This window comes from Peromyscus maniculatus, chromosome 23, assembly GCF_049852395.1.
Source record: "Peromyscus maniculatus bairdii isolate BWxNUB_F1_BW_parent chromosome 23, HU_Pman_BW_mat_3.1, whole genome shotgun sequence".
NCBI classification, from domain to species: Eukaryota; Metazoa; Chordata; class Mammalia; order Rodentia; family Cricetidae; genus Peromyscus; species Peromyscus maniculatus.
This window is the reverse complement of record NC_134874.1, coordinates 1,358,741-1,378,054: the sequence shown is the minus strand read 5'-3', so window position 1 is coordinate 1,378,054 and position 19,314 is coordinate 1,358,741. Positions and strand designations below refer to the sequence as shown.

The 19,314-nt window shown below is 52.6% G+C and overlaps 1 protein-coding gene across 4 annotated transcripts in view; it reads right to left on the bottom strand.

Moving 5' to 3' along the window:
• Nucleotides 1-19,314, bottom strand: part of Ttc28 (tetratricopeptide repeat domain 28) — a 425,155-nt gene that overhangs the window by 13,620 nt on the left and 392,221 nt on the right. For all 4 annotated transcript variants that reach the window (XM_076559941.1, XM_076559942.1, XM_076559943.1 and 1 more), the window contains 2 exons: nucleotides 11,321-11,461; nucleotides 5,445-5,589 (listed from right to left, as the gene is read on the bottom strand). In XM_076559941.1, coding sequence (XP_076416056.1) covers nucleotides 5,445-5,589; nucleotides 11,321-11,461 — 286 coding nt within the window. The remainder of the gene's footprint in view (nucleotides 1-5,444; nucleotides 5,590-11,320; nucleotides 11,462-19,314) is intronic.

Below are 19,314 nucleotides of genomic sequence, written 5' to 3'. Positions count from 1 at the left end.
CTGGCTGTGGGGTTACAGGGGCTCTGCTAACTCCACCCACGCCATGGGACCTGGGCCAGAAGCACAGATAACAGCCATGTTTCCTGGACAGTGGTGTGTCCACTCACATGACTCTGCTGTTGTGAGTTCTCTCCCTAGAAGCCTCGGCTTTCTGATGTACCACTGAGCAGTGCCCATCCTGTGCCCACCGTACACCATGAGAGGTCAGGCAATATAGGACACAGGCCTGCCCATGTACTTAAATATGTGTGCAGAAAAGCAGTGTGGATAAGAAGCTGTTGCCAAGTAAGACTCAGCGGTGTTAGCTTGAACCACAACAGAAGTATAAAATGCCAGCCTCGGAAGGTAGCCGTGCCAGTGTAGGTACCAGGCTGGGCCCTGCACTGGCTGCTAGAAAGGACCAGAAAGGCCTGGCTCAGGCAAATTAACCCATTAAGGTGAGAGCATGTGAATGCCTGTGAGCAGGAGCCAGACAGCAGAGGGCCCTGACCTGGACTACAATGGCCTACTGTGCAGCATATGACTGAGGAGGACTTGGGAATAGCCTGCCATGAGTCAAGCCCACCCAGAGACAGACCCAACAACACATTCAGAGGAATGGGGGAAAATCCGGCCAGCACATTGTAGCCAGTGACCTCAGGTGAGCCATGGGGTTGCGGATACCCTTGAGCCTCACATCCTAATATTGCTGAGTCTCCTAGAACGTTGCCCCATTGAACAGCACCAAGTCTGGCATAGGCCTACAGTCCTGGGCATGTGCGACCTTGATCTGGTTGTGTGAAAGGAGACAGGTGGGGGATGGGTTGGCTAACCAATGAATGCCAGCTCCAAAAGGAGGTGTGGGGAGCTGGGGGGCCAGGTAGAAAAGATGCCCTGTGGGTACTTCCCTCCCCTTACCTGCAGCCCCAGCTGTATCCAGGGTGGAAGGGAAAAGAAAGGTCATGGTCCACTTCATGGACCACATGTGGGTGGTCCACACAGGTCCTGAGTGGGTCAGATTGGGGAAGGGCTCTGGCTTCTGCAGTCTTCTCTTTGAGAGAGAGAAGGACTGGGACACCAGCCTTCACCTAAAACTCAAGAACCTAAACAAGCCCACCAGAGATGGACTTTCTAACCCTTGATGTTTTCAGAACAAGGCAGGAGGCAAGTGTCCTAGAATCTGCCTGCTCCCATGGTGCCGCCTTCTGTGGGTCTAAGTAGCCCAGGAAGCAAAGGGAACTGCAGTTGCATGGGCCAAGTGTGAATATGCAGCTATCCATAGTGACTCAGACGTGTTGGAACAGCCTGTGGTTTGTGCCACACCTGACTCCCGACCACAAGTCATTTGTCCATTGTGCCTTTTCCCTCTGGCTTTTGCAGACAGCTGTGTGGATAAACCATGTAAATGACCTCTGTGGAGCATCCGGAGTCAAATCTTACCCCAAGTAGACTTGAAGCAGAGGGGTAAAAGGTGAGGGTGACAGGTTAAACCAGAGCGAGTCCTTGAGTCCTGGCCTCCACAGAGTGAGTGACTCTGCCAGCCTGGAGACTGCCCTGCTGCAGCTGCCTCAATGTCACACATGCGGCTGCTAGGTCCAGGGCCAGACTCCGAGTCAGCCCTGAAAACACTGGTTACAGGGAGTCTGGTCACATGGGCTTAGAGATGAGAGGTTCCCTTGTCCTCTTACAACCAGATAGGCAGACCACGTCACTGGCTGTTGCTGTCCTTAACACCATTAATTAAACATGCTGTAGGCACCCCAGCCCCCCCTCCTGCCAGCCTTCCACTCCAAACACTTCTTTCTACCTTAGACAGGATCTGACTGAGCATTTGCTGACGGCTCCTGGGTGACAGTGACACACTTCCCAGGACATGCATTCAATCACAGGCTGGGGGGCCCCATAGGAGACTATTCTCTCCCACTTTCCATACCGTTGGGCCTAGGCCCTAGCAATAGGACCACAGCTGAACCAAGGCAACTGTTCAAATAATTACATGAAGAGGCCAGTGGTTAGGCTGGAAGCGTCCGAGATTCCCACACCAGGCTCCAGTCCTGATCTATGGTTTCTGTGCAAATGTGGGGGGTGGGCTGTTTCTGGAAGCTGGCAGTGTCATGTCGCCCTCTGGTGGTCTCTAGAGAGGTGTGCCATGTTTACAGGAGGACATAGGGTCCTTCTGGGCCTCCTGCTATAGGGCAGCCAGGAAGGAGGGAGGGAAGCTTCTGGAACTGATGGATCACTCCAGCTGACATGCCACTTTTGGCCTGGCTGCTAGGTTGTCTCCAGACTCAGGGCAGCGAGTGCCTGGTGTGTCTAAGTATGTGCTAAATGAGTAGCTGTAACTGGGCACAAAATTAGATCCCAGCTTCTCAGAAGTGCTTTTCCTAAAAGACAGTGGGTTCTTTTGCTTTTAAAATATACTTTGATCAGGGTCCTGCCATGTTGCTCAGAGTAGGTGAGAACCCGTGGCTCACACTGTCCTGCCATCCTGAGTGCTAAAACTGCAGGCTAGGCCCCAGCCAAGGGCAGCTCTGGTGAGCAGGGGTCACCCAGCTCTCACCGTTTATTTCAGAGCTTTACACAGCTTTCACCAGATGCCTTTTTTGAAGCAGCTGAGCGCATCCATTGTGTGTTAAACCCCTGACCTACAAAGGAATCTTTTTAGAGTCAGAGATGCATTGATTTATGGCATGTGGGCACAGGCATTGGTCTCCCATCTGCATCGGACACAGCCTTGGCAGGTGTCAGTGGCCAGCACTGTGAAGGTGCTAGCTTATGGCTGCTCTGCCTGTCTAAAGCTGAGACCACCCTTCCTTCCACCTCTGCAGGGACATGGGGGTATACAGACATGATTCAGCACACTCTTCTCTGCGGGTCACAGAGGAAAGTCTGTGAGAGAGGGACTGTCTGAAGCACACCCTGGGGCTCCATGTAGTGGTGTTTGCTCCGCCCATGACCTTGGGCTATAGGACCCAAAGGAGGTGATGCTTCCTGCCATTGTACTGACCTCTGATAAGGAGTTGGAGAAGGGTCACAGGCCCCTTCTCCCCTACCCCTGCCTGTAAGGTGGATTTGCTCCTGGTCAGATCAGAGGACAGCTTCAGCTGTCTGATCTGTATTCGTGAGTATATTTCCTCAATTTATATCTTAATAAATTCTGTTACCCATTTAATAGACTCACGTGGATTGATCATAATAAGTGGCATCCAACTGGAAAACTTAGGTTAAAGTTAAAACCTTCCTTTTTGATTAGACAGAAAAGGGGAAGTGCTGTGGGATGTCTTTCTGTATGCTGTGACTATGTGTTGCCCTGATTGGTTGATAAATAAAGCTGCAGGGCAGCTTAGAGGCAGGTGGGAAATCCAAGGAGAGAGACAGGAAAGAGAAAGGCAGAGGAAGAAAGATGCCAGCTGCCACCAAAGGAACAACAAGATGCCAGCAGACTGGTAACGCCATGGCCACATGGCAACTTATCGATTAATAGAAATGGGTTAAGTTATAAGAGCTAGCTAGCAAGAAGCCTGCCATAGGCCATACAATTGGTAATTAAGATAAGCCTCTGAGTGATTATTCTATAAGCAGCTGTGGGACTGAGAGTGAGAGAGATTTGTCCCGACCGTGGCCAAGCAGGACACAGGAAATGTGACTACAGCTCCAGGCACTTGGAGAATACCCTCTGGCATCCACGGTGCCTCTTGCTCTCAGCTTCCTCTGCTGATTCCATAGTGCCCGGCTCTGCTTGGACTCATCAGCAAATGGAGATTTTCTTAGGGTGAGCAGTACCTCCACCGGGGCTCCCCAGCCATGGCCCACTGTGGGTTCTGGCAGGCATGTGCATAAGAAACTGGCCTGTGTAGCTGTAGTGCCGGGGGGCTATCTGCTTCTAGTCTTAGGAAGCCCCCACCTTGCCCCAGGTGGCCTTAAAAGCCATTACCTAGTTTCTCCCTGGGTCTTCTGCTTTCTGTGTTGTGCTGTATCAGACCAAATGCAAATGTTCTTCTGACCTAAGACAGCTCAATAAACTCTATTGAGTGCCCACATGCACCAGACCTCATGCCAGCTGCTAAGGGATGGTCCTGGCCTTGACTGGGGAATGTGAATTGAGTCACAAGGGAGAAGTAGGCAAGAGCCAAGTCCTGAGACTCCCATGTTGCTGTGTAGAGGACAAGGGACAGGGCTTCGGGATGGAGGCCTTGCTGAGCTGGGCAGGGTGGCGCCTGCCAGTCAGACATCACAGTCACCTTCCCCTTTGTTCTCTGTCTTGCCCCTGCTTCCCAACCGGCAACTCAGCATTGATGGAGCAAAGGTGGAGGAGGCTCGAGCAGGTGAACAGTGAGTGGGGAGCACTTCCCGGAGTATAGAGGGAGCACTTCCTGGAGTGAAGAGAACTTCTGGTGGCGGTGGGAGGCAGGAGAGAAACACATGTCTTCCTCAGTCAGCCAAGCCAGAGCCTTATCAGGGCATTGTGGAGAGGGTAGAGATAAGAAGGGACAGGGAAGAGCGTGGAGGACAAGAGAGGCTCCGCCTTGCCGGAAGTAACCATATCCAGAAGGCTGCAGCTGGGAAAGGCTGAAGAGACCTTGAGGGAGGGGCTTGGACACAGCACTTCCCCCAGCCAGGTGACAGTCCTGCCTGCAGCCCCAATGCTTTAGTGTCCTTCCCTTTCATCCCTGTGCTAATCAGACATGTCCTGCAGATGTCCTCACTTCCTAGAGAGAAAAGACAAGTGTTTTGGCCAGGGTCACTTATCAGGAAAGGGCAGAGACCACAGGGTACCAGCAAGCAGAATAGCCATCCCACAACTGTTAGGCCATTCTGGGGATGGAAGAATCATACACAAACCGTGGTCTCCAGATACACAGTGCTTCTGCAGATACTGATGCATAGAGAGCTTCTGAGAGGTGCTCCCGCCACTGTAGACAGATTACTTACTGGCTGTGATGGCCCTGCCTGCAATGGGCCCCTTAAATGTTCAGGTCCACCAAGGTCCCTGTACCATCAAAGAGCACTGTCTGAATTAAGAAGGGATATGCCAAGCTCAGGGCAGCTTGGACATGCCAGCCAGAGAGCAAGGTGGTCTGTGTGGTATCTTTGTCACTGGACACTGGGTCTGTTTGAGACCCAGGGAAAGAGCAAGAGACTGGCTTGGGTCATCAGGATGAACATCCAGGATTAAATAGGGGTGGGAGGCATTCAGTCCTAGTGATGACACACAGTGCTCTGAGTCTCATGACCTGTAGACAAGGCAAGGAGCACATGAGGGCACTGAGGCCGAATGCATTCAGCCTGATAGCACAGAGCTAAGTACAAACTCAGACCTGCCAACTTGATGCTCAGGACCTTGGCTATAAGCAGCCAGCCAAGAACATGTGTCCATTGGGTGCTCTAGGGGGATGTGCATGGGCACTGACCAGTAAATGATGTATTCTGATACCAAGGAGCCTCATGCCCCAGGAGGCACTTACCCCTTCCATGGGCGCAATGAGCAGATCATACAGGGCACGGAGTGGGGGCTTGGCCAGTGAGTTCTGCCTCCTGGGGAGAGAGGAAGTCCCATCCTTGCTGGGCGACACGGTGCCACTGAACAAGCTTGTCATGCTCTGGCAGCTCCTGGGGAGACAGGACAAGGGTAGGAATCAGGCTCACCCTCCATCACTCTGGTTGCCTGCAGGGCCCCGTGACATGCCTGCCAATTCCAGCTTATGCTTGTCCCTTGCAGGTTATTGTCGTACAACCCCGAGTTCTGTACACAACAGCATGCATCTCTGTGGTGTCATTTACATAACTGAGCACCCCAGAGTGCTGGTTCTGAAGGAGCAACTGTGCTGTCAAGTACAAGGCCTGGGAAGGGTCAGTGTAGCCGACGAGGAACACAACACCCAGTACCAATGAACTTGCAACCCAAGGCAAGGATCCACTGGCCAGACCCAGCCAGACTCCGGCAGGGCCCCTAGGCCTCACAGGGGTGCCCTGAGCGCTGCTGATTGGAAATTGCTTGTAGAGGGAGCATCTTGTGCAGCTACTGGGTGTCGTTTCACTAGCACAGAAGCACCTTTAATCCTCAGGACCCCATGAGTCACACTCTCAAAGGATGACAAGGCCAATTGCTGTCTGATTCATTCAGAAAATGTGTGGATGCCTACTAGGCACAGCCATGGTCTCCGGGGCCCTGAAGAGCACTGAACATACAGGTAAATGGAGAGGAGGTCACAGAATCTGCCAGTCAACCTGACTCATGTGACCTCAACATGGCCTGCTGGTAACCAGCACTTTCTGTATAACTGCTGAGCTCTGTAGTGCATGGTTTCCATTGTTTGTTGCAGGGCCTGCCCTGGCAAGGACTGTGCCAGATGCTGCACACAGCAGCAGGCAGTAGAAAGCATTCTGTCTGCTAGTTGTGACAGCTATTCAATTGTTGCCTGAGAGCAAGCCACGAGGGCTCTCCTCCAGGGCCAGTTGGAAGGGGCACCTGCAAAAAAGACATAAAAGGCCCCTGTGTGCGCCCCCCTCGGGTCTTCACTGTCCAACTTCACCTATCTCCAGGAACACAGCAGCACTGCTCCTGGAGGTGCAGTGGCCTGGGTAACCACTACCCTCTACTCACTCAAGAAATGAAATTACAAGCGACACGGTGTGCTATGGCTTTGCTGTCAGAGTCAGTGACGTGCAGATGACCCTGGGTGACACTCCATACTCAGGGACACATGAAAGAGCAGCTCTCCCCTGAAGGTGGTATATGCAAATTGTTCTCTAAAGAGACGCTTCAGCAGAGTGGTGCATGGCAGTCTTGTGGCTGTACAGGGAGCCTGGCCCAGGGCTGGGGCAGAACAGATACCTTTCCACTTCATACTGGCTCAGGAGCAGGCATGGTCTCTAGGGTAGCCCTGTCCCTTTCTCTCATCTTTGCAGGTTCTATAGCTTAGGCAGCTGCCCTGGGGCTATGGGGCTGCTTGCTCTTTCTTTGTAGGTGAGGCACAGAATTTCATAGGCAGGGCAGGGGTCTGTGGCACCAGATTTGTATTGTCATGGGTCTCCAGAAGGTGGCGCTAGATCACTGTCTTGTCATCCATTCCTGCCAGCTCCACTTGGCTCTAGGCAGAGGGTTTTCTCAGGCTGTGCAGTCTTTATTAGCCGGCTTCTCAGATGATGTCTATTAATCTACCTCTAGAGGAATGCACAGCACAGCAGTCTGCCTTGTACAAGGAGGAGATGGGGCAGACTCAGCCCAGGGCGTATTGCTCATAAGCACTGCTGTAGAACAATGGGGAAGGGCCACAGGCTGCTTGGTGTGACCCTCCCTCTGGAAGGGAGTGGTAAGTGATTGCCAGAGCTGGGACTGTGCTGTTAGCTCTAGGCCTTCCTCCAGGCTGGGCTCCCGGAAATGATCCCCACCTCAGCACGAGCTGCTTCCTCAGGCCTTCCCACCATGGATAGAGCTCTTTCAGGCACATGGAATGGCCTTCCTTGTAGGAGGGCTCTGCCTCCACCTCTCCCCTCTCCAGACTTTCGCTTTCTAGTGTACCTCTGCAGCAGCCCTGTCCCACCTGGTATACACAGCTACCCCACAGAGCCTACTGCCTTCCGTAGAAAGCTCAGGATGGCTATGGACATGGCCTCTGTCCCTCCATCTACTCTCTGTACTATGCCTGAAGCTTGGCTGACTCTTCCTGCGGACACTTCAAGGGACAGTACAGGGGCCATCAAGCTTACTGGTGCTTGGGCATAGAGAGTCAAGACTAGAGACCTGTGCAGCAGCCTGCTCACCTATTCGTGACAGCCTATGGGGTGCTGTTCCAAGTGGGTTCACAAGGACCCCTCAGAGATGTGTTGGGAGGAGCTGTCCATAGGCAGAGGGGACTCTGTGGGGCCCAGAAGGCTCCTGCTTTGTCCTGGATGAGCCTAAGCAAAAGCAGGTAAATGCTTGCTAGAGCTGTAGGAGAAGCCCAGGGCTGATGCTCTGAGGAAGGTGAGTAGGGTCTGGGAGGCTGAACACTGACTTTGCACCTGACAGGTCAGATTTTGTGCTGGCTCTTCACAGTCTAGCTATGAGGCTCTGGGCTGCCTGCCTTGTAAGCCTGCTAGTTGTCAGAGTAAGCCAGAAGGGCTCTCCACCAGGGTCCGTTGGAGAGGGTACGGCCCGCCTCCCATGTTTCCTTTTAACAGTGCCCTTCACAGCTAGGGAAAGGGTCAACAAAGGTCAGGGAAGCGCTACATGCTGTTGGTACTTGGTGGCATTAGCTGAGGTTCATAGATGCCTTCTCTTTGCTGGGGTGGTGGTGGGGATCTAATGTTTGCTTTAATCCTGACCAGAGAACCCTCTATACCTCCCCTTGGATAGCTCATCTCTTCCTCCACCCATCAGTTGAGTGAGTCAGACTTACTCAACAGTAGCAAGGTAACCAGTGCCTCGGGGGTAGAGAAAGAAATCCTAGACCAGACCCAGGCTTTGGTGAGTGTAGCCTGGGGGAGGAGAGCGCAAAGGCAAGGGGACAGGAGCACCAGGGATCTGGGAGAAGAGAACTCAGCTAGGGTAGCCTAGGACAAAGGCTGTGTGCATGGGATGACCTTCACAGGAGAGCCTGATTTGGCCATGTCCCAGCGCCAGGCAAAGGCCTCCAGGGAAGGCAGTTAGGACAGGCCCAGGAATCCTCTGGGTCATGCAGAGCAGACAGACCATGGAGAGAGTTGGGAAGATGGCGGGGTGACTCAGTGACCATCTGACTCCCCTAGCATCCTGAGAGAGGGTAAGGTGCTTGAGTGAAGGTCAGGTGACCACCCACTTGCCTCAGGGTGGGCGTGAGGGACAAACCCCATCTTGTGACCAATCTGTTGGGAGACCCAGCCACCTCCCAAGGCCCCCTTCCAGGGTTACATCATACCACCATTTGCTTTGAGCAGTAAGTGCTGAGGCATGCAGTGGGGGCATTCAGAGAGAGGACCAGAAGGGTGTGGGTCACAGCCTGCAGTCTCTAGCACAGTGGATCTCAACCCTCCTAATGCTGCGATCCTTTGGTATAGTTCCTCATGTTGTGATGTCCCCTAACCATAAAATTATTGTCATTGCTCCTTCATAATTGTAATTTTCTACTGTTATGATGTGTCATGTAAATACCTGATAGGCGGGATGTCTGAAATGTGGCCCCTGTGAGAGGGTCCTTCAGTCCCCAGAGAGGTTGAGAACCACCGCACCAGCACGGCCATATGGGCCTGGGGTTACTAAGAACGGGACGTGGAGAGCAGGAGCCAGGCTCCCGAAGCCTCTCCAGCTCTCTGTCTTCCGCTGCAGTCTGGGTTTTGTCACCCCAGGCTCCGGCCTGGGAGGTCAAGGTGGGGCCAGGGCATCAGACAGGAAGCTCGAGGGCAGCTGGCTGGCCGGCCTCCTCAGCCTGTTCTCATCTCCCAATCTTGGGGATTAGTGTATTTTGGACAAGAAAGTGAATTAAGCAGTGAAGAAAATACTGCTTATTAGAGAGATTCTGCCTTAAAAATAACCAGCATGGGTAGAACTTAGAGGTAGCCTGTGGGTCTCCTGTTGTTCTGAATAAGCTCGTCACCACTTGGTGGGTCTTTGGGCAGGTGGCTTCTGACAGCTATTTCTTAATTTCCCGCCTGTATCTTATGTTTCTACACTGCCTGTAGGGAAGCCAGGAGCCCAGAGAAAGTCACCTCTCCTGCTTTGCCCAGGCGCATGTGGAGTGGGTGGAGGCCTGCCACCCCAGCACTGTCAGGACCGGTGTGGGTGCTGAGCGGGCACTGCTCTGCTACCTTTGGGCCAGCAGCTGCTGAGAACAGCCGCAGGGAGGGGCAGAGGGAACGGAAGGTTGGCAGACCTGTGTGCTCCCCTTGAGTGGGCTGTCGGATCCTGATTGGACCTTGCCAAGGGATCCAGTGCAGAGAGACAGATAACCAAGAACCAAGGCTCCAGTGCCCACTGCCTCCTACTGTGTCACCAGGGACACACCTGCCTTTGGGGAGCACCATGTTGTCTGAATGAATCAGCAGATACAGACACAGACGCACACACAGACACACACACAGACACACACACACACACACACACACACACACACACACACACACACACACACACACACACACACACACACACACACGATATCAAGGACCTGTCTCAGAGCCATTCCAGACATAAACCTTTGCAAAATTGATGGTTGTAGGCACATTCCGGTCCCTTGCCTTCTCAGGTATCCCAGTCCCTGAGTGCATCAGCTCCTGAATATAGGAGTGCTGGGGTCCAATGGTCTCCCTTAACGGCTCTCACTTGAGAGATGTGGTGTGATGGGGAAGAAAGGGAAAGAGCTGTACTCTACAATGGCTTGCACCTCAACACAGGGCGCTGCACAGAGTACAGGCCGCTTCCAACCCTTCCAAAGTCGACTCCACATTCTCGTAGAGCCACTCAGCCTCACCCATGCCTGGCACGAAAACCACTCTCTGTCACGCTGTCCATGTGTCAGAGAGCTAGCTACTTCAGGGTTTGCAAACTGGGTCCTTAATTGCCAGACTGAAGGGAGAGGGGGTCTATCCCCATGTTAGGATTGCGGAAACCTGTCTTCTCGGTGTCACACAACTACAGCCCAGTGAGGCCTGAGTCACGTTGTGGGCTCTCTGTACTGGGTCACAAGCCAGCCCCACCCACACCTCCTTGCACATGGCTGTGTCCACGCATGTCAGAGGGCTAGGAGGGCACCTGCAAGGGCAGGAAGAGGCAACAACAGCCTGGCCCTCCAGCCTTTGGCTTTTCCCCCAAAGCTGCTGGGCCCTGGGAAGGCAAGCATACTCTTGTCACCCTGATAACACAATGACAGAAAACCAGGTGACAGTGGCCACACAGTAGGGCTGCCAGGCAGTGCCCCCCACCCAGCCAGCAGCCCTTGAAGAGAGAACTATACATTCTGACAAAATATGGCTAACCTAAGCCTGCAGGTGTGGCAGTTTCACCCGTTTGTGAAGTGGCAGGGAACTGGGGACGACCTGACGTGGACAAGCTCATCTCTGGGCCCTTGCTCACTCCTACCCCACTGGCTGCTTGGTTCTTTTCAGCCTCCTGAGTTGCAGGCCTGTGAGGAGCTGGAGAGAGGTGAGAGCCACTCAGCTTCTTCCAGAGTCTGGAGAGTCAGGTCAGAGCTGGCATGGCGGCAGAACATCCCTAGGCTCCATCATATCAAAAAGGATGGGGAAGCCTGTCCCCACCTCCGTCTGAACTGTTGGTGCCAAGACAACGCACCAGGCTTGCCTCTGCAGCTCTCCGACATAACCAGAGCCCCATGCCCTGTGACCCGTGAAACGTGGGAGCACCCGTGCTTCAGGGCCAGCGCCGTACCTGTGCAGGAGGTTGTTGTGCCGCAGCATCCTCAGGAAGCCCGTGGGGTCGGTGACCGAGTTAAGCTGTTTGTTCATCTCCTCCAACTGCTGCTCCATGATGTCTCCAGCCTCACTTTCTGTCTCACTGCTGGCACAGGCCCTGTGGACAAACACCAGAGAGCCTTCAGGAAAGGACACACTGCTGTGGGGTCGGCTCACGCCTCCCACAGTGTGGCTCACCTGTGCCTGCAGCCTCCACCCAGCTGTGAACTGTACAGATGGAGCAATGGATCGACAGTGTGCACCCCAGCACTCAGCACGTGCCCAGTGGAGCGGGCACTCTTCTCGGGCTGTGTGGCAGGGGGACAACCCCAGCACAGGTGGTGTTGTCGTCCATTCCAGAGACATTTGCTAATCACCACACTGTACCAGGCATGGTGCTGGGCCCAGAGCACAGCCCAGAAGGACATTTCCAGATGAGGAGACAGACTCATGGGTGGTTTTGAGCGATAGTACAGGCTCCTTGGGCCCCTCCCCCAGGTGGGCCATGAGGATGTGACTAGTGTGAATTCATTTGTATCTCCCCTGTGGACACCTCATGACACATTCTACATGAACAGAAATACCCATCAGAGCCCTGATTTATGAATAAATGGCTAGAGGCTTGTTTGACATGAATGCTGCACACTGTGCAGGGAGACAGAGATGGCACAGTGGTGCCCACACATCACCATACCCACCCTCCTCCATTATCTCAGCATCAGGCCCAGGTCACATTCACATCTGGAAATGTCAGAGTGAGACCTCAGGGCTCATGGGCTGAGTCTCCAGAGTGACTTATAGTGTTCAGAGCTTACTTCTTCCTGGCCAATCCCTGTGACTTTATCATCTGTGTTCTTGACAGTTTCTTCTATTCCTAACTCCAGCAAACATCCTGCTATTGCCCAATACTGACTGAGATTGGAAAAGTAAGTTATACTAAGTATGCTGGTTCATTGGCACCGGGCCCATCCTGAACGAGATGTGGTGGGGCATGCCTGTAATCTCAGTATTTGAGATGCCAAAGTAGGAAAAAATCATAGGTTCAAGGCCTGCTTCAACCTGCTAAGACCGTAAGTAAAAGCTGGCAAGTAGATCTCTGAGTTTAAGGCCAGCCATTCTACAGAGTGGGTTCCAGAATAGCCAGGGCTACAGAGAGAGACCCTGTTTTAAAAAGCAAAACAAAACAAAACAAAAAACCCTATGTTAATTTTTTTTCCCTGTTGTATAACCAGTGTGTACCAGATCCTTAACTGGGGCTGATCTGACTGAATACAGACAGCCTCTGCTCTGGAGAAGCACAGAGAAGGTGCTAGATGGTTATGGTAACCTCTGTACATGCATAGTAAATTATAACATAGTGAATACTCGGTAGGAAGCGCTAGGGTGGGCGTGAGAAGGGAGCATGCCCGCAAGCATGCAGAAGTCTACCACAGACGCAATGCAGAAGGCTTTCAACACTGACTAGGCCTGGTTTTGGTCACTTTTTTTTGGCTGTAATGGGAGGCAGCAGGACCATCGAGAAGAGCTGGTATTGCAGGAAGAACTAGTTATGGCTTAGTAGGGAAGTTATCAAGGCTTCAGGCGCTGGCAGGAGCAGTGGAAGGGAGGCACCCTGGCCAACTGTGTCCTGGGCACCAAGACCAGCCCTCTTTCCCCTGGAGTGCTTACGCTCTGGTCTGTCTAACAAGCTCCGGTCCTACTCATCAGTGCCCTTGAGCACCACACTTTTTCTTTTTCCATTGTGAATCTCTTTGCCTAAGGATTCTCACTTGAATTTCTTGCCCTGGCCTTCTCTACTCCTGGGCTCCCAAGGGATGGTAAGGGCCCTGTTCTTGCTGCCTATTGTGGGGCTAGCAGAGGTTGACATTTAGATTACCAAGCTATGGAGGACAGAGGGCAAAGGTCACAGTATAAACTGGCACCCTGGTGAGGACTAGAAGGGAGGGAGAGAGAATGCAATCAACAGTAGCCTCTCCAAGGTACCCACCTCTTCTGCCTGTACCTAGTCCAGCCCTGCCAGAGCCCAGCCCAGTACTCTGGCAAAGATAAATCATACTGGCTAGGGGTGGGCTCCAAGATGCTCACTGTGGTGACCCACGAGACAGCCATGAATCAGCACTGTGGAGCTGTGCCAGGGCTCATCCTGCTCTAGGGACACATGAGGGGTTGGCAGGAGGCTCCGGAAAGGACTTCCACTTGCAAACATGGCCTCCTGGTCCATCAGCTGGGCTGGAGTTCTACACAGGCACACCATTGTTTACGTCAGAGCATTCCTTGCTAACTCATCTGATTCCCTGCCCCAAAGCTTCCCTTGTACCAATGAGCAGTCACTTGCTGAAAACCGACTTACAGTCCTGAGCTGAGGAGGACAGCAGGAAGCCGGCCTTCGGCCCCTCTATGCAGGGCGGACACCCACATGTTGAGCCCCGTGGTCATGGAAGGACAGTTCCTTCAAAGAAAAGATCTTCCCACTGAGTGACCACTGCACATGTTCAGGACCTCTGATACCACTGCCTGCCCTCAGGGCCAAGTGCCTTGCACATTTCCTGGGATGCTCACAGTCCTGCCAACAGCTGAGAAACCATGTCCCCAGAAGCCACTCAGAAGAGTGCAAGAAATGGAAGAAGCTGGGCATCAGGAGTGCTCTCCTGGGCAACAGGCCAGCCCCTCTGCTCTTTCACTTAAGCTTAGCAGACCTTTAAGATGGGAGGAGCCTGGCCTCCATGGACTGTCTCCACAGCACATCATGCTGGAGAGGACACAAGGGGTGGAGCAGGTGACACCTGATCATAACGACGTTCCTTTTAGCATCCACATTCAGGGAAATCTGGTTGTGGCTTCCTGAGCCTGGCTCTAGGCTATGTGTAAACTCAGAGCCACAGAAGGTGGCCATCTTTCTGCTCTGGAGCTGTGAACTACAGTAGCCAAAGGAAACAGCTGAGCAGTGATGGATGACCCTGCCCACGCACGTAACCCCCGCTTTCCTCTTACATTGCAAGGCTGAGCTGCAGTTCATTGAGTCCTGCCCCTTAACCTCACTAGAAAATTCTTCTTCTGTTTAAGATTTGGAGAGGACTGGTGTGTGTGTGGGGGAGTGTCCCCAGAGACCTGTGTGGCTTTGGTGCACCAAGCTGGCAACACCACACCCAGTAGTTATGATACCATTGAGACCAAAGACACTCAAGAGAGAAAGTACCAGTGTACACAGAAGCAGATGCAGGGACTCACCGGACACAGGCTGCTCTCCTCAGCAAACGTCACACCCCAGACCTCACAGCCCTACATGGCACAGTGGGGATAGACAGACTCTGATGTCAAGTCTGCTGGTTCAAACCCTCTTGTTCACAGCCTGGCCCTCTGGAATGCAGTCACTGACACACACACCCTCTCTAGATCTCCTGGGAAAGGCTTCTGCTTCATGTCACTCTAGAGATGCTGCTCTCTGTATCCTCTCAAGGCCAAAACCCAGTTACCTCCGTGTCCTCTCTAGAACAAGTCTGGTTGTGTGAGAGTAAATAAGTAATTACATCTCTCTCTCTCTCTCTCTCTCTCTCTCTCTCTCTCTCTCTCTCTCTCTCTCTCTCTCTCTCTCTCACACACACACACACACACACACACACACACACACACACACACACTCACTCACTCACTCAATACATTCTGGCTTGTGCTTAAACTGATGAAAGAATAAAAATTAACTTCCAAAATGCTTTTTAAAGAAAGTCACTTGAGCCCTGGAGCTTTGTGAGTCTCTCACAAAGGATCACAGGGAATGATCTGGTCTGTACTCAGGTGCTGAGAGGAGGCGCTTCACAGTGCTGTCCTAGCTTTTCTGCTTTCAGTAAATACAGTGATCACAGCCAGCTGGCAGGGACACAGGAAGCTGTGATTGGGCTGAAGCCTCATTTCTTGGTGTCTTATTTTTTTAAGTCTTTGCTGGGAGTGTGTTGGCAATAGCATTCTCCCTGATACATAGCTTTTGCATCCTCCGAATTGATGTGTGACGTGGACAGAGCCCAGTGCAATCCCTGTGAATGCTGTTGGAATGGAAAGACCTGAAGTCTGGGAGGTGGGATAATCCCTTCCAGATACTTCCCTGGAACTTAAGACCAGCGGACCCTCTTCCTTGAGGTGAGCCAGGTTAATCATGGGGGATGGAGAGTGTGGGCACAGCACTGGGCTGGTGGGAAGCGCCCTGCAGGGACCCTTTTTTTTCCCACTCTGGTTGTTCCTGCAGGGCTGTGGAGGAATCAGATGCACGTGACTCTGTGCACATCTGCTGCTCCACCCGGGGACTATTTGAGTGTCACACAGGCACGTACGTGAGTCTGCAACAGAAGGCACACTGTGAACATGACAGTTGTCCTGTGTTGTCACTCAGAGTCCCTCCCGGAGTTTTCATCTCTTCCAGTAGTGCATGCATCCCTCGGTGAAGATGCTGAGAGTCAGAAAAACAGAGCAGTCACCTCATCTCCTAGGTGGTGATCCTTCAGGACTGACTGCACATGTGGGAAGACACCGAAGGCCCTCCCCCACTCCCACAGAGTAAGCAAGCTTGGATATCCTTGGCGAGTCACAGCTCACACAAGAGGGGCTGTGTACTGCGTGTGCATATATGCTCACACGACTTACACAGAAAATGGACTGCCAGCATGGAAAGACATGGTGCTGGTGTCTTCTCCCCTATAGGTGATGCAGGAAAAGGCTTTGGGCACTCTCCTAGACTTCTGGTCCCTGTTAGGGGAGTCAGAGAGTGACCAGAGAGGAGGGGGCAGAGACACAGAAGAAACTGCTTTGAGGAGTGCTACCACAGCCTGCCACTGCCCCCGGGAGACCCCTCCGGGTCTCGGTCCACCCACCTCTGCTCACTAGGGACCAGGCCAGTGGGGGACCCACCCAGCTGTGTGGTGGCACGTGCAGTGTGAGTGTGTGCTGTGCTCAGAGCCAAATCGGCAGTGGAGTCACGTGATGCAGCACAGGTGAGTGAGCTCTGGCAGAGCTCAGATTTGCTATGTATTTGATTTTGAATTAATTTCTGTTGCTGCTCACTGAGAAACCCTTTCCTGTTGCCAGTCCCCTCCCAACTAAGCCTTCCCTTCAGTCACATGACCCCTCCTTACTGCAGTGCTAACCTAGTTTCCAGATATCATCTCCACTGTGCCTGGGAGGAGCCTGTTCTGCCTAAGCCATGAACTCGCCACACCACAGACACATCTAGATTTACTCTAGAGCTCTGCCCATCAGCTCTGGTCCTGCTGCTCACACAGAGATCCTCAATGAGCCAGTGAGTTCTGGAGAGGAGTCTGGAGAGCCTTCATACCCAGGAGAGCCACATTAGCACTGGAAAACAAAATTCTACTGGTTTCACAGCAATCCCAGGATCCCTTTCTTCCAGCCCCTCAGTAGAACCTGGAAGACGCCTCCTGTGAGGTGATTTGCTCTTACAGGGTTGGCCTGGGGTCAGGTTTCTGGAATCATAGACAACGCTGCACTCTTGGATGCTGCTGTGCATGCTTCAAGTCCATGGCACTGGCTTTTCCTTTCTCTGCTTTGGATGGAGATTGTCAGAGTTCGTGACAGTCTCACATCACATCACAGTGGAAAGGTAAGGCGGGTGTGCCTGTGTGAGCATGGGGACCATCAGGCACCCCTCCAGGTTAGCAGCTCTGGGGCTCATAGACCATAATATGCTCCAACTCCCAGCTCAAAGGAATTGTGAGCAGTTAGTAACAACAGCTGAGCTCTGTTGCTGATCGTCAGGGCCCTCCTTGCGTGTCGTCATTAAGCCTTGTGGAAAAGCCAAGGAGAGCACCTTCCCTTCCTTACCATGGGTAGCCTGCTCCCCTGGAAGTAGTGGCAAAGCAGCCAAAGCATGGCAAGCTTCTAGACCTGTACCTTCCTGTCCTGCTCTCCACCCTCAGAGGCACAGATGCTGGCTGACCTCAGCTCTCAGCAGCCCCAGACCCCTCACTGTCCACTATGCATGGGTTCATCTTCATTTGATTCTGCCCACAGAAGAGCCACTATAACTGGAATGGTCTCCCGAGCCCCGCGAGGCCCGGCGCCCTGCTCACTGGGCATCCCTGCTCACTGAGCATCTAGCATGCCTCGGAAGGTGTAGATATGCGGGACGCTTCCAGGGGCTGCTTAGGGGCTTTAACCTGGTGTGGTGCTGGAGTCTGCCCAAGGCCTTCCATCCCTATAATTGCCCTGAGGCAAGTTACAGTAAAATGCTGAATGGCTTCTGAAAAGTGAGAAAGAGATGCGTGGGTAAGGAGGGAGTCACAGTGAAGCACATACCGTGGCCACATATAACGGGAGCCCCACAGCTCAGCACAGCAGCTCACCGGGCAGGACCCACGGAGCTGCTCTCGACACTGCCTTGTCCAGTCAGATGCTACGCTAACACACCAGATAGCTGCAAGAGGACGGAGCCGTGTGTAGCAGCTTGTTTAGCATCCTCTAAATCTAGGTAAACAGCCCACCTTTAAAATTTCTGTTCAAGATAATGCCACCAAGAGCCACCAGACCAAGTCTACTTAACATAGGTGTCCCAGTTCTGGGCAACCACTGGGAAAGGGGCATTTGTATAGATGATGCAGTCTCTAAAGAAGCCAAGATGACCTCAAGAGTCATTGGCCATTCCCTAGGTCTTCCTTGGAATACTTAGTAGGATTCACACACTGAGAAATAGGAGTCTGAGGACAATGTGGCTTGTACTCCTCCTTGGGAGGGATCTGGAAAGGTTGTCACACCCTTGTGCCCAGAATGGAGGCTTCTGTCTCTGCTGACCTTTGGACAGGGCCAGTTTCCTGTCTGCACTGCCTACTTCCTGAAGGCTGAAGCAGTCAGGGCAATGCAGAGTTTGCTTGGGTCTGGGGGAGGGGTGCTCCCCTCTCCCTCTAATTGGATTTTCTGAAAGGACCTGCTTCCCTTCCCTCCTCCAGATGCTGGAGAGGAGTGCTGTACAAAAGATGCTGGCTGGTGCCCTTCTTGTCTTTTTCTGCCACATTAACCCAGTAGGGGGTTTAATAGCCCAAGATTTTGAGAAGCTGTTGTCAAGTCATGAAAGCCCCCAAATGCAGCTTAAATGGTTATTAGCTGGCAGGAAACATCCCCTGCATTCTAACACTGCCATTTAAATAACAATAATAAAGAAAATAATAATAAGCGTAAACGCCTTGCCTACACAGCCATGATTACACCTACCACCCACAGTCCACAGGGCCCTGTGGATTTAGGATTTACTTAGGGCCTGGAGCAAGGGCTTTTGGTTTGGTGGACACGCCTGATTCTATCACCAGCCAGTAGATGTCGCCCAAGTCATCTATGAGGTGCACTGGGAGCTTCCATGGATAATGGATAATTCCTTTAAACAATCCGCAAACACACACACACACACACACACACACACACACACACACACACACAAAGAAAAAACCAACAACAATCCACTTACAGACAAAAGAGCCAAGGTGCTCCTTGTTCTATTAAGAGCCACAAAACATACATACTTGCCAATGGAAAGGTGCAGAATTAATTGGGAAAGAGATGGAGTTTGTATTTCTCAGCTCCCTTGGGGGTTTTTATAATTAATAAATATTTGTGAAGCCTTTGATAGGTATTGAGATACTATAGATGTGCTACACAAAGCAAGCTACTGCGGGCATTAAGACACTCACAGAGCTCCTGCATGGGATTGAAGGAGGACGTGAATGGGGCAGTGCTGACAGCCAGTGCCACTGCTCCTGTGGGCTGGGCCCTTCCCCTACACTACTGCTCTTCACAGGGACCGGGAAGGCAAATCTTTCCATTATATTCCACAGGGAGTGGGAGAGCCCCATTAAACTGGCATCGTCCCTCCCTTCTCGATGGCCACACTGTTTTCTGCACTGTTGTACAGCCAACAATTGTACACTTGTACAGCCAATGTATATCTGTCTTATGCCAGGGACTCCCTAAAGGAAGTGC